At 41.1% G+C, this 16,084-nt stretch overlaps 1 protein-coding gene across 1 annotated transcript in view; it reads right to left on the bottom strand.

Moving 5' to 3' along the window:
• Window positions 1–8,969, bottom strand: part of mier3b (mesoderm induction early response 1, family member 3 b) — a 36,083-nt gene extending 27,114 nt beyond the window's left edge. Inside the window, exons 1-3 of the mRNA XM_060932314.1 lie at window positions 8,931–8,969; window positions 8,156–8,180; window positions 7,539–7,684 (exon numbers count right to left, since the gene is read on the bottom strand). Of these exons, the coding sequence (XP_060788297.1) occupies window positions 7,539–7,684; window positions 8,156–8,180; window positions 8,931–8,939 (180 nt within the window). The 5' untranslated portion in view covers window positions 8,940–8,969. The remainder of the gene's footprint in view (window positions 1–7,538; window positions 7,685–8,155; window positions 8,181–8,930) is intronic.
• Window positions 8,970–16,084: the final 7,115 nt, after the last annotated feature.

Genomic DNA, 16,084 nt, shown 5'->3' with positions numbered 1-16,084 from the left:
AGAGTGGGACAGCATCGGGTTTTTTTTGGCAGCATCCTCACCAAGCAATTCTCGGACAATATCTTTGGTGGCTGGTAAAATCAAATCTTCTCCAATTGAGTGAGGTTTTTTAGCACGAGCAATGTGGTATGAGGCTAAAAATGATGCCTTCAGGGCCCGCTCGGGGACAGTAGCTTGCTGGGTGAATGCAGCAGATTGCCTGACCAAATGCTCTTCTTTGCGTCTGAAGAAATCTACTGTTTTTTCAGCATCTGTCGGATGTTTTTGTACCAAGTGACGCTGTAGTTTCAAAGGTTTTAAGCACTCGTTTGACAGGGTATCCAGACAGAGGACACATTTCGGGCAATCATGGCCTGAAATGCGTCTGTATGGCTGTAAAGCCATACTTAATGTATGCTGCCTCATATTTTCGGATTTTAGTTGGCCAGGACTTCTTAGTTTTTTTTCGCAGCAGTGTCCTCCACAGCAGGGCTGTTGGTTTGTTCCTTCGGTCTCTTCTTCAAAAACCTGTCCATTTTGCGCTAGCAATACGCTAGCTTGAGGAGCAAAGCAGCTTGATAAATGGTGCAAACCGCAACGTCACAGGCAATCGGAGAGATGAGCATGGCAAACAATGTTTGGATATGATGTATTATTATTAATAATTATATTTTATAATAATGATTTTTAAAAAAAATCAATATATTTAATAATAATTTTAAAAATATATTTTTTTCGCAATTTTTTTTTATCATCGTCCCTCCAACCTTCTGAGGCCCCCCTAGCGCTCCCTGGCGGCCCCCCAGGGGGCCACGGCCCCCACTTTGAAAACCTAGGGCTTAGACTATGTAGCGCATCCATTGTAACATCAACTCGCAAAGAATGACTTGGTACTACAGGAAATTATAACAACAAATAAGCATATAACACTGATCTGAATTACAGCCAGAAATATGGTCAGAACTGCTCATCTCATCTCATTATCTCTAGCCGCTTTATCCTTCTACAGGGTCGCAGGCAAGCTGGAGCCTATCCCAGCTGACTACGGGCGAAAGGCGGGGTACACCCTGGACAAGTCGCCGGGTCATCACAGGGCTGACACATAGACACAGACAACCATTCACACTCACATTCACACCTACGGTCAATTTAGAGTCACCAGTTAACCTAACCTGCATGTCTTTGGACTGTGGGGGAAACCGGAGCACCCGGAGGAAACCCACGCGGACACGGGGAGAACATGCAAACTCCACACAGAAAGGCCCTCGCCAGCCACGGGGCTCGAACCCGGACCTTCTTGCTATGAGGCGACAGCGCTAACCACTACACCACCGTGCTGCCCGGTCAGAACTGCTATTATAGAAAATTAAAATCAACAGCATCTGACTAAACAGAATCAAGAACTGTGGTATAAATGATAAACTGCACTGTTGGCATCCATTAAACAAGAGTGCTCAGAGAGCACAATATCCCCCGCTGGCAACTTTGCCATAACTCTGGTACAATGCGACTGAACTGAACGAAACTGCAATATGTGTATTACCGACATATAACAAAGAATCCTGTCAAGTTTCGTGAAATTCCTCCAAAAATTGAGACAGGAGTTGATTTCAGGTCAATACCCTTCGACAGACGGTCGGACGGACATAATCCCGCTTCGGTCCTTTTGGCCAGTAGGGGATAAAAAAAGTGCCAGTTTTCCACCTTTGAAATCTCAATTTAACTGCTAAGAATAAAATGCATGGTGTCAAATTAGAGAGAAGGCACCTAATATTTAAAGTGGACAGAATATACAGTACTGTGCAAAAACCTTAGGCAACTTTTTTTTTTTTTAAACCCACATCTCTTGCTATCTGTTCTATATATAAAACTGTTATACGTTTTTATGACTTCTACGTTATCAAGTCAGTACAAAATCATTTTAGATTTCCCAAATATTAGTTTTTCAGCATGAAATCAAAGTGCTACAAAACGTTTGCATCAGTAACGAAAGCAACAAATTATGCAAGATACACTTTTCAGACAAAAAGCAGAATGAAACTGGGTTTTGGTGCAAAATTAAGAAGCAAGTGTGACAGTCAATGTGTCCAGAAGAACTGTGGCTGGTTTTATAAGCTGCTCAGTTAAAATAAATAAATAAATAAATAAATAAAAACTTACCACTCGTTCCCTTATAAAACTGCACTTTATAGTACTTTTTATTAATGCAGATACCTTCCTTACTTTTTGAAGGCATCTTTCCGCTACCGTATTTCTTTGCATAGGACTTTTGCACACTACTTACTTAGATACTTTATTAATCCCAGAGGGAAATTCAAGGTATCCAGTAACATTTCCGCATTGCACAAGATCAATACAAAAATTAAATAGCATTATACGTATAAAAAACTAAAATACAAAAAACATTACCAATAAGAGCAAGTAATAAAATATACAGCTCTCAGTGTGGGAGGTAGTTAGGTAGTGCAGTTAGCAGTAACCAGTCACAGTGCAAATAAGCGTGTAATGAGCAGTGCAAATACTTTGTGGACAGTTACATACAAGTGCAGTGTGTTTAGTGGTATATGTATAGGTAATCGTATGGGGCCGAGTAAAATTAAGGATTAATTTCATGAGTGATTTTGAAGTTTTGAAAATTGTCCGAGTCGCAAAGCGAGGAGGGCAATTTCAAAACTTTGAAATCACAAGTGAAATTGATCCTTAATTTTACGAGGAACCATACGATGACTTATTTATAACATATAGGGCCAAATTCATACTTCAGAAGCTATTCAAGTTCACAACATTTGTCACTCACGTTTTCTGAACCAGTCTTGCGACCTGATTATCTTGTACGTTTGAATCAGTTTCTAAAGCATTCCTTGTTTTCGCAAATCTCTCATTTTTCCCCTCGAGGACTTTTCGTGATTCTTGAAAAGTAACATCTTTCAGGATTGATCCCGGATATTTCTCGTCTCAGATGCCGATCCAATGCTGCCTGCATTACTTGAAGGGAGTCTGGTTCGTAGTTTTCCCCCATTTTCTTTCCTCACTTCTGCATAAAACTGCGATAGCACCTTGTCTAACTCTCAGCATTCATATGCCACTAGAGAGTCGTTTATTTGTCTTTCTGCGGCCCATTTCTTAAACACGTAAAGCCAAAAATTCATACTTTTTTTGATATTTTCATTTTCACTTGCAGCTTTCAATTGGTTTACCATTTCTTCGTCAAATATAGCGAAACGCAGCATTGCTGAATCAACAGAGTCAGCAAATTTTGTCAACAAAATGGCTAAGTTTTTAACCGTAACCAAGCAATGAACTAGCCAATAGCATTTCAGAAATACGGCCCCGTGTTAAAGGGAATATTCTGGACCAATTTTGTGGGGTTTTTTAATATGAAAATATGTCCCTTTACACACTCATCCAGAAGGGTAATTTTGCACAAGGCCATCTATCTTCAGCAGAAAAAATAAAAATAAAACACGTCTGGAAAAATCCCAAGGGAGTCTGGAGCCAGATTCGTGACGTCACCTGCGGAAGCGCCAGCAGGCTGCGCAAGCTTTGCATGGTTTCGGTGCACAGCCTGTGTAGACCAAGCGCTCCCATTTCTCTCTCATTGTCCGGTCTTTTGGAAAACGATGAGTACTAATCCCATCAAGATTGGTGTTGCTGCACCCTCCTATGATACATCTGTTAACCATTTTAATAATTACGCGATAATGTTGAAGAAATTTGCAGAAAACCACCAGGTCCTTTTCTCATAAACAAACCAGCGCTGACGTAGGATTCAGAGGGAGGCGTCCCACAGATGACGTCATGAAAATCAATGTTTGCTGGGAAATTCAAATGGCAAGTTCTTTCAGAGGCAGACCAATTCACCTCAAATAGCTTGATTTCAGGTAAAAAAATTGCAGAGAATGCAGAATGTGACAGATATTTGACCAAAGTTTAATATAAAATAGGAGAATTACATTGATCTTGCTCCTGAATTTACCCGTGATATGCACTTTAAGGAAAAAAGCCCTCCTTGATTGACCAATCAGAATTGAGTAATTTGGCCCTATGTATTATAAGGTAGATAAAAAGCATAGTATATTACATGATAGGGATAGTTACAATATAGATCATTACATATAGTGTATGTAATAGTATATAAGTAAGTAGGTACCTCACAGCAAGAAGGTCCGGGTTCGAGCCCCGTGGCCGGCGAGGGCCTTTCTGTGCGGAGTTTGCATGTTCTCCCCGTGTCCGCGTGGGTTTCCTCCGGGTGCTCCGGTTTCCCCCACAGTCCAAAGGCATGCAGGTTAGGTTAACTGGTGACTCTAAATTGACCGTAGGTGTGAATGTGAGTGTGAATGGTTGTTTGTTTCTATGTGTCAGCCCTGTGATGACCTGGCGGCTTGTCCAGGGTGTACCCCGCCTTTCGCCCGTAGTCAGCTGGGATAGGCTCCAGCTTGCCTGCGACCCTGTAGAACAGGATAAAGCGGCTAGAGATAATGAGAATGAGATGAGTAGGTACATCATCATCATCATCATCTGGCTGCTCCCGATTAGGGGTTGCCACAACGGATTTTTCGTCTCCATTGCTCCCTGTCTTCTGCATCCTTCTCTACCTCACCACATCCATGTATCTCCTCTTTGGCCTTCCTTGTTTTCGTTTGCCTGGCAGCTCCATCCTCAACATTCTCCTTCCAACATGCTCTGCATCTCTTCTCAGGATGTGCCCATACCATCTCAGTCTCATCTCTCTTAGCTTAATTCCCAAGCTCTCTACAAGTGCTGTCCTTCTGATGTGCTCGTTCCTTATCCTGTCCAACCTCCCATCGCAAACCTTAACATTCTCAACCTCCAACTTTGCCTCCTGTCTCTTCGTTAAGGGTACATCTCCAATCTCCAATAAGTAGGTACGTTATAACAGTATATAATGTGCAACAGTGTTGTTTTTGGCAGCCATTTTTGATTTAGTTTTAGTCTTTTGGACGAAATGCTTATTAGTTTGAGTCACATTTTAGTCAATTCCATCCTTGATAGTTTTGGTCTAGTTTTAGTCGACGAAAACTAAAAGGGTTTTAGTCCAGTTTTAGTCAGTCATTCATTTTAGTCGAAAAAATAATTACTTTAAAACATTAAATTAGGCCAATACAGAGATAGGAAATTGTAATCAAGGTAGACAGGTTGTGCATAACATACTCAAAACAGTGTCTCAAAACAAACTTGTTTCACTTGAACGTAAAAAGTATGTCAAATATTTGGGTTTAATAATCAATGACAATCTTTCTTGGAAGCCTCATATTGATTTTATTTGCAACAAAATAAGCAAGGTTGTCGGCCTTTTGGCCAAGCTTAGACATTTTATTCCACTACATACCCTTATGACATTATATCGCTCTCTGATTCAACCTTATTTAACATTATGGTCTAAGTTCTTGGGGACAGGCTTGTAAAACTCAAAGTATTAATCCTACAAAAACGAGCTTTAAGATTAATCCATTTTGTTGATAATGGAGAAAGTGCCCTTCCATTGTTTTCCAAAACCAATATTTTACCAGTAAATCTTTTCTATGAATGTATTTCTAAATTAATGTATGACGTTGTTAAAGTGCACCCTCAAACATTTGTAAATTTTCTTTTATTTCTAGTATCCATTCTTATAACACTAGGTCATCTTACTCCAAGAACTTATATACTCAGTATTCTCGTACAAATCTACAAAAGAACTCATTTTCCCATGTTGGTGTTAGGGTATGGAACCAGATTCCAACTTCTATAAGATCTTCTTCTAAATTGTCATTCAAGAAAAAAAAGTCAGACATCACCTTTTTTCTGATTTAAGTAGATATGGATATGTTGACATCTCCAAACTTTCTTTCTACATAACATATTTTTTATATATATATATATATATATATATATATATATATATATATATATATATATATATATATATAAAATATATTATATATATAAAAAAGTTTTAACTTTAAATATTATTTAATACCATGCATGAATTATTATCAGTATGACAAGTATACCTCATTTTTTTTGTCAATGTTATTGAATGATATATTACTGTACCTTTATATCGAATAACAAGTATTGTCTCCTGTTTTTCTTTGTTACCAAATAGTTGTTAATTTGTCAAGTATGTTTTATTATCTTTTTCATACATATTTAAGTATATTAATTCATATAAAAAATTTTTTCTTTGTAAACATGAGTCTGCCTTGATTAGTAGTGCACTATTTGCAGACTTGTGTAGTCTATTATATGTAATTGAAATAAAAGATTGATTATGTAGAGAGCATGCGCACTTCAAACACTGTCTAGTGCAGACATCAAGTCTCCCAGAAGTTCCGGGAGTCTCCCGCATATTGATAGTGGCTCCCTGATGCCCGCAAATTGGATAATATCTCCCGGAATCTAGAGCAAGAGCGTGCACGCGAAACATTAATGTCTGCATCGCGCATATGACGGAGTGCGCGAGGGAGAGTGAGAGAGAGACTGCGTGTGTGCCTGTTCATGTAGCGCATGCTAGACAAAGAGCATCCTGATTGGTTTACAGACATCCAAACTCATTTCAGGGAGGTGTCGTGACACCCCCCCTCGCTGATGGGAAAAAAGTCATGCATCACGACACCTCCCTGAAATGAGTTTCTGCAGGCTGGGATGTCTGCTAGTGCGCATGCTCCATTGTTCACAGACTCGTGTTTCTGCCTCCGTTTAACATGTCGCAATATATTAAGGCACAGCAACAGGTCTGAAAAGCTACATTTCCCCCCGTATGTTTCACAGTAACTCAAATATGGGTCAATATGACAAAGCATTCAGTTGCTGTCCCACCAATAATCCCTGCAAGACAAGTTTTACTCATGACATGTTAATTGAATTCAAGTTAGCTTAACCAAGCCAACTTTAGCATGAAGCTAGCGGTCCCATTCATTTTCGCCAGGTCACGGTGTTTTGGAAAACTTCATAGGAAATTCATCACAGCCTGATTGTTGAGTGACCTTAACCAAAGCTAGCAAACGTATACATGATCTGTTAACAGGACTTCTTGTAACGTTAACTTACCGTCGCAGAAATAGCAGCATGGTGATCCTTTAGATGACTCGAGGTTGGTCGTATTCTTGCCACGTAGTTTATAGCCACAGCGTGTACCTCTGTCTCCCACTACAAGGCATTCCGTTTTATTTCTGCTGGATTATGTGTAAAGTATGTCCATAAATCATCGCGTCTTTTCCGCCCACCAAGCCCTTGTGCTGGCGTTGCAGCCGCCATGGTCCATGAACTGTGCGCACTGTGCCTGGTGGGCGTGGCCAAACAAGGACAGGATGCAGGTGCATTGCTGATATTTTCAGCATTTGGCAGACAGGTTGCACGCGCCGTTGGAGGAAATGCCATGCATTTTGACAGTCCTATAGCCAACCCACTAACATTTTCGTCTCGTCAACAAAAACAACAGATACGTCTCGTCATATTTTCGTGATCAAAGAGTTATGTTTAGCTCGTCACTGTCTCGTTTTAGTCATGAAAAAAAGGTGCGTTAACGAAAACAACACCGATGTGTAAAAGCTCACCTTTTCCAGATCCGCCAGTTCAGCGCTGAAATTCCTGTCTCCTTCCTGCGCCTCTTCCTCTTCTAAAGTCCGCTCATCATCATACTCATGAACCAGCATCTCTGCTGTTGGGTCAAAGTCATGATCCTCCGAGGACAGAGAGCCAACTGGGGACATGGAGAATTAATCACACACTCATAGTGCAATTTTCAACATAAAAATAAATGCGGGGCGGCACGGTGGTGTAGTGGTTAGCGCTGTCGCCTCACAGCAAGAAGGTCCTGGGTTCGAGCCCCGGGGCCGGCGAGGGCCTTTCTGTGCGGAGTTTGCATGTTGTCCGCGTGGGTTTCCTCCGGGTGCTCCGGTTTCCCCCACAGTCCAAAGACATGCAGGTTAGGTTAACTGGTGACTCTAAATTGAGCGTAGGTGTGAATGCGAGTGTGAATGGTTGTCTGTGTCTATGTGTCAGCCCTGTGATGACCTGGCGACTTGTCCAGGGTGTACCCCGCCTTTCGCCTGTAGTCAGCTGGGATAGGCTCCAGCTTGCCTGCGACCCTGTAGAACAGGATAAAGCGGCTAGAGATAATGAGATGAGATGAAAATAAATGCAGGCGGAAATATTTCGTATTAGTACATACCAGGGCTTGAACTCCCGAGGGAAGCCTGAGAAGACACAAATAGATGTGTTAACAGGACAGTAATTCAATATAAATCCTAACAAACTGGGGAGGAAATGATATTTGAACGCAGTCTTGGTAAAAGTTAAATGGTCTAACTGGCCGTGTTTACACTCGTCCAGAGGCCTGAATATGAGCTGAGCTGAGCAGCATCACTGACTTAGAGTTCAAGAAATGTTTCATTTAATGCTTAGAAAACAATGAATAAATAAATAAACAAACATCTGCACAAAAACTCGCGTTTAGCATTATAAAAACGTCCATCAGGATTCATTAGTATTAGCATTTTGGCTTGTTTTTTGCTAACGGAGCTGCGGAGAAAAACATAAACAAACCTTTACTACACGAAATATAGCTGTGTTTCACAACTCCGACATATTACACAGCAAACTAACAGTTCCTTTACACGCATTTCATTACGTTAAACTAATTAAATTCACGTTTTTTTTCCCCCGCGAATATTTAAACAAAATAAACGTAATGAGAGAGCGCAGTGTGGTCGGCGGCTCTGAGCGGACAGCTAGCCTGAGCTAACGGGACGCGCTAGCAGAAAGGCCTCTGAGCCCTCTTACATCCCTCAGGAAACTATGGTCCGCTGTAAAAACCTGGAAGGAAAAAAACAACTCGGTACAACAAACCGAAAGTGCTTTAAATTATCTATTCCTAGAAAATAAAAGCCGCTCCGTCAAACAGACCAATTTTGAATCTGACACTTCTTCCCAGCTTTCCCTCTTACCTCCGCCATGTTGGTAGCGTTAGCCTCATAGGCCAGCTCGCGCCCGGTACCCGGATGGACTCAGGGAGCCAATAGGAAGCCCGGACTGAGGTCCGGCTCTGTAGAGCTCACGCGCACTGACCATCACTGACTTTTAAATCTTCTTATTAAAATATACAACTATTACTCTTCTTTTTTTTTTAATCTCAGCTTAAGCAGAAACATGATTATTTGATATACTGTTTGGAAATAATGCAATACTTTTCAACTTTGTCCATACAGCAGGCCATCTGTTGTCACTCATTTATATTTTTGCACATGGACAATCCTGTGATATACAGGTCACTTTGAAATTTCCTTATTTTTGAAAGAAAAGCACTGTTCTTTTCAATGATCACTTTAAACTAATCAGAAATACATTGCTAATGCAGGGGCGCAGATAGGGTTTTTGAACTGGGGGGGACTGAGCTGTCAGCAAATGATTCCATTTTGTGTATATATATGTGTGTGTGTGTGTGTGTGTGTGTGCACTACCGTTCAAAAGTTTGGGGTCACTTTGAAATGTCCTTATTTTTGAAAGAAAAGCACTGTTCTTTTCAATGAAGATCACTTTAAACTAATCAGAAATCCACTCTATACATTGCTAATGTGGTAAATGACTATTCTAGCTACAAATGTCTGGTTTTTGGTGCAATATCTCCATAGGTGTATAGAGGCCCATTTCCAGCAACTCTCACTCCAGTGTTCTAATGGTACAATGTGTTTGCTCATTGCCTCAGAAGGCTAATGGATGATTAGAAAACCCTTGTACAATCATGTTAGCACAGCTGAAAACAGTTGAGCTCTTTAGAGAAGCTATAAAACTGACCTTCCTTTGAGCAGATTGAGTTTCTGGAGCATCACATTTGTGGGGTCGATTAAATGCTCAAAATGGCCAGACAAATGTCTTGACTATATTTTCTATTCATTTTACAACTCATGGTGGTCAATAAAAGTGTGACTTTTCATGGAAAACACAAAATTGTCTGGGTGACCCCAAACTTTTGAACGGTAGTGTGTATACATGTTATTTCACCTCCCTCACTGCCATCACCAGGAACTACCTGCAGGCCAGGACAATGATAACATTTTAACATAGCCTATGGAAATCCAAAGTTTACACATTATCATCACGCACAGAAACTGCAAAACTAGTTTTAAAACCGCTAAATTCCAACTGTTAAACATAGCGAGAGGCTGGGCTACGTGTGTGTGTGTGTAAAGTGTAACCAGTGCATCCTGACTTTCTAACTATGCCTGTGTGTTGCATGAGCGGCAGTCAGTCAACAACTCTTCGCAAAGTTTCCTTATGAAACAATATGCTCGCTGAAATTATGGCAGGGAACGCCAGATTAAACATTAAAACTGCCTTCTGAGCACTGTATCTACAGGCTACCACCGAAAGAAGGAGGCTACCAGAAAGGCATCTCTACTCCGTACGATTTTACTTTCACTACGACATTACTTTGAACAGACTATCAAAAAATTGCAAGGTGATATGATAAAGTAAGGCACAGTTTACTTACAGTCGTTGTTTTTTGAAAAAACGATGCAATCGTTTTCTGCCTTTTGGCACCCTTCATCATGCCGTGTTGGGGTCCTGAACTAGGAGGCGCTGTCCCCGATATACCTGTCAAACTTGTTGTCGGTAACCATAGCAACCAAGCACGAGCTCGCAACCTGTGCAGTCTGCGCAGTTGCAACTATGTATGTATTTCGAGGACCACAATGGAAATAAGTATTTTTACTTTTTGTGTTATCCTCCGCAATATTTATATTTATATTATATGTTCACATGTTATGTATATGTTTCTATTGCGAAATCAATCAATCAAAAAAAATGTACTGCTGTGCACCTCAATAAACCGAATGGTAATTAGTCTTTTGATTTTTCCGTGAGGTTTGCCTTATGCAAAGAAAGACAGCATAGACGTTTTTTCCTCCCTATAAGTGGGGGGGACCGAACGAGGTGAATTTAAATCTGGGTGGGACGAGTCCCCCCCTCTATCTGCGCCCGTGTGCTAATGTGGTAAATGACTATTCTAGCTGCAAATGTGTGGTTTTTGGTGCAATATCTCCATAGGTGTATAGAGGCCCATTTCCAGCAACTCTCACTCCAGTGTTCTAATGGTACAATGTGTTTGCTCATTGCCTCAGAAGGCTAATGGATGATTAGAAAACCCTTGTACAATCATGTTAGCACAGCTGAAAACAGTTGAGCTCTTTAGAGAAGCTATAAAACTGACCTTCCTTTGAGCAGATTGAGTTTCTGGAGCATCACATTTGTGGGGTCGATGGCCAGAAAAATGTCTTGACTATATTTTCTTATTAAAATATACAACTATTACTCTTTTTTTTTTTTAATTTCAGCTTAAGCAGAAACATGATTATTTGATATACTGTTTGGAAATAATGCAATACTTTTCAACTTTGTCCATACAGCAGGCCGTCTGTTGTCACTCATTTATATTTTTGCACATGGACAATCCTGTGATATACAGGTCACTTTGAAATGTCCTTATTTTTGAAAGAAAAGCACTGTTCTTTTCAATGAAGATCACTTTAAACTAATCAGAAATACATTGCTAATGTGGTAAATGACTATTCTAGCTGCAAATGTCTGGTTTTTGGTGCAATATCTCCATAGGTGTATAGAGGCCCATTTCCAGCAACTCTCACTCCAGTGTTCTAATGGTACAATGTGTTTGCTCATTGCCTCAGAAGGCTAATGGATGATTAGAAAACCCTTGTACAATCATGTTAGCACAGCTGAAAACAGTTGAGCTCTTTAGAGAAGCTATAAAACTGACCTTCCTTTGAGCAGATTGAGTTTCTGGAGCATCACATTTGTGGGGTCGATGGCCAGAAAAATGTCTTGACTATATTTTCTTATTAAAATATACAACTATTACTCTTTTTTTTTTTTAATTTCAGCTTAAGCAGAAACATGATTATTTGATATACTGTTTGGAAATAATGCAATACTTTTCAACTTTGTCCATACAGCAGGCCGTCTGTTGTCACTCATTTATATTTTTGCACATGGACAATCCTGTGATATACAGGTCACTTTGAAATGTCCTTATTTTTGAAAGAAAAGCACTGTTCTTTTCAATGAAGATCACTTTAAACTAATCAGAAATACATTGCTAATGTGGTAAATGACTATTCTAGCTGCAAATGTCTGGTTTTTGGTGCAATATCTCCATAGGTGTATAGAGGCCCATTTCCAGCAACTCTCACTCCAGTGTTCTAATGGTACAATGTGTTTGCTCATTGCCTCAGAAGGCTAATGGATGATTAGAAAACCCTTGTACAATCATGTTAGCACAGCTGAAAACAGTTGAGCTCTTTAGAGAAGCTATAAAACTGACCTTCCTTTGAGCAGATTGAGTTTCTGGAGCATCACATTTGTGGGGTCGATTAAATGCTCAAAATGGCCAGAAAAATGTCTTGACTATATTTTCTATTCATTTTACAACTTATGGTGGTAAATAAAAGTGTGACTTTTCATGGAAAACACAAAATTGTCTGGGTGACCCCAAACTTTTGAACGGTAGTGTATATTGGTGGTGTAGTGGTTAGCGCTGTCGCCTCACAGCAGGTTCTGAGTTCAAGCCCAGTGGCCGGTGAGGGCCTTTCTGTGCTGTTCTCCTCGTGTCCGCGTGGGTTTCCTCCAGGCGCTCCGGTTTCCCCGACAATCCAAAGACATGCAGGTTAGGTTAACTGGTGACTCTAAATTGAGCGTAGGTGTGAATGTGAGTGTGAATGGTTGTCTGTGTCTATGTGTCAGCCCTGTGATGACCTGGCGACTTGTCCAGGGTGTACCCCGCCTTTCACCTGTAGTCAGCTGGGATAGGCTCCAGCTTGCCTACGACCCTGTAGAACAGGATAAAGCGGCTAGAGATAATGAGATGAGATAGTATATTGGTGCTGTAGTGGTTAGCACGGTCGCCTCACAGCAAGAAGGTTCTGGGTTCGAGCCCAGCGGCCGGTGAGGGCCTTTCTGTGTGGAGTTTGTATGTTCTCCTCGTGTCCATGTGGGTTTCCTCCGGGTGCTCCGGTTTTCCCGACAATACAAAGACATGCAGGTTAGGTTAACTGGTGACTCTAAATTGACCGTAGGTGTGAATCTGAGTGTGAATGGTTGTCTGTGTCTATGTGTCAGCCCTGTGATGACCTGGCGACTTGTCCAGGGTGTACCCTGCCTTTCGCCCGTAGTCAGCTGGGATAGGCTCCAGCTTGCCTGCGACCCTGTAGAACAGGATAAAGCGGCTAGAGATAATGAGATGAGATGAGATAGTATATTGGTGGTGTAGTGGTTAGCACGGTCGCCTCACAGCAAGAAGGTTCTGGGTTCGAGCCAAGCGGCCGGTGAGGGCCTTTCTGTGCTGAGTTTGCATGTTCTCCTCGTGTCCGTGTGGGTTTCCTCCAGGCGCTCTGGTTTCCCCCACAGTCCAAAGACATGCAGGTTGGGTTAATACGGGATGGCTTTGGGCTGAGGTGCCTTTGAGCGAGGCACCTGAGTCCTGGGTGCTGTTAGCATGGCTGCCCACTGCTCTGGGTATGTGTGTGATTGCTCATGTGTGTGTTCACTGCTTCAGATGGGTTAAATGCAGAGAGGAAATTTCACAAATGTGTGATGAATAAAGTTGTGCTTTATTTTTTTTTCTTTTATAGTGAAGTGTCTTTCAGCCTGGGGAGCAGTTCAGGGTTAGGTGCCTTGCTTATGGATACTTCAGCCATTCCTGCTCGTTCAGGGAACTGAACCAGCGACCCTGTGGTCCCAAAGCTGCTTCTCTAACCATTAAGATATGGCTTCCCAGTAGTAGTGTCACCATACCATGCAAAATAAATGGTAGCAGCACTGTATCAGTATATCAGAGGATTGTCCATCCATCCATCCATCCATTATCTGTAGCTGCTTATGAATGGTATCAGTATATCAGAGGATTGTCCATGTGCAAAAATATAAATGAGTTACAACAGATGGCCTGCTGTACATAGCTACTGGAGGACAGAAAATTGTTTGCATTTTCAACAAAGTTGAAAAGTATTGCATCATTTCAGCAGTTTCCAAACGATATATCAAATAATCATGTTTCTGCTTAAGCTAAAAAAAAAAAAAAAAAAGTAATAGTTATATATTATAAGAAGAACATTTAAAAGTCAGTGAGCTAAAAGTCATTTAAACATTTAAACGTTTAAAAGTCAGTTAGCTCTCTCTTTAAGCTAAGAGAGATGAGACTGAGATGGTATGGGCACATCCTGAGAAGAGATGCAGAGCATGTGGGAAGGAGAATGTTGAGGATGGAGCTGCCAGGCAAACGAAAACGAGGAAGGCCAAAGAGGAGATACATGGATGTGATGAGAGAGGACATGAAAGTGGCAGGTGTGGTAGAGAAAGATGCAGAAGACAGGAAGCAATGGAGACGAAAGATCCCTAATTGGGAGCAGCCAAAAGGAGAGGAAGAAGAAGAAGATTTAAAAGTCAGTGATGGTCAGTGTTTGCGTGAGTTATACAGAGCCGGACCTCAGTCTGGGCTTCCCATTGGTTACCCGAGTCCATCTGGGTACTGGGTGCGAGCTGGCCTATGAGGCTAATGCTACCAATATGGCAGAGGTAAGAGGGAAAGCTGAAAAGAAGTGTCAGATTCAAAATTCGTCTGTTTGACAATTTCAACGGAGGAGTTTTTATTTTCTAGAAATAGATCATTTAAAACACTTTCTATTTGTTGTACCGAGGGTATGTTGTATGTCCTCTGCTACATGCCATTAATATAATGTACTGTCACTTGTTTATCTTCAGCAATTGCCTTTTTTTTTTGTGGTCGAGGAGGGTCCAGAACTTGTCCCAGGAATACTGGGTGCAAGATGGGAGAATTCACCCTAGAAAGGATGCCAGTCCATGTGTGGGCACCACACACACACACACACAAAAAAAAAAAATTCATAGGGGTAATTTAGAGTAGCCAATCCACCTACCAGCATGATTTTGGATATTGCATTGAAAGGAAACCACAGAGCCCCTGAGGAAGCCTACATGAACACATGGAGACCATGAAAAACTCCACACACTGAGCTCAGGATAAAATCAATCAATCAATCAATCAATCAATCAATCAATCAATCAATCAATCAATCATAGCTTTATTTATCTTTGATATGTACAATGAGTCAAAGAGTCGTAACAAATACATTCATACTAACAAAAGATCTAAATTAAAAATATATATAAAAAAACCATAAACTACTATAATAGGTGAATATCAAATACATATCATTATATCAAGAAGGTCTTATATAAGACATAATATTAAAATTAAAAATAAAACAATTAAAATGGCGGCACGGTGGTGTAGTGGTTAGTGCTGTCGCCTCACAGCAAGAAGGTCCGGGTTCGAGCCCCATGGCCGGCTAGGGCCTTTCTGTGCGGAGTTTGCATGTTCTCCCCGTGTCCGCGTGGGTTTCCTCCGGGTGCTCCGGTTTCCCCCACAGTCCAAAGACATGCAGGTTAGGTTAACTGGTGACTCTAAATTGACCGTAGGTGTGAATGTGAGTGTGAATGGTTGTCTGTGTCTATGTGTCAGCCCTGTGATGACCTGGCGACTTGTCCAGGGTGTACCCCGCCTTTCGCCCGTAGTCAGCTGGGATAGGCTCCAGCTTGCCTGCGACCCTGTAGAACAGGATAAAGCGGCTAGAGATAATGAGATGAGATGAGACAATTAAAATGTCATTAAATCGAGAATATAACTAAATGCAGTTTAACTCTATTGATCACAAATATTACATTTGCACAATGTGCCACTCGTATGATTCGTTTTCTTTATGGTGCTTTTAAACTTCATTAAAGAATCAAGATGTCTCAGTTCTGTTGAGAGATTATTCCACATACGAGTCACCAGATAGGTAAATGATCTGTGAGTCCATTTGCTGTTTGATGTTGGTTGTGCTAGTCTGAGGTTGCCCTCCTCTGAGATTGCTGATGTTGGTGGTCCTTTAAATGGTTAAGGGTTCCACTGGCTTCTTTTTCAAATCCTCTATTTTACATAGAAAATGTAACAGGAACATGCAGAACAGTAACGACTGTATGGGTCTATGATTTCTAAGACTGTCTGATAGCCCTGCTGGAAAAT

Source organism: Neoarius graeffei, chromosome 10, assembly GCF_027579695.1.
Source record: "Neoarius graeffei isolate fNeoGra1 chromosome 10, fNeoGra1.pri, whole genome shotgun sequence".
NCBI classification, from domain to species: Eukaryota; Metazoa; Chordata; class Actinopteri; order Siluriformes; family Ariidae; genus Neoarius; species Neoarius graeffei.
Note: the sequence above shows the minus strand (reverse complement) of the source record. Positions and strands in the feature narration are given on the sequence as shown.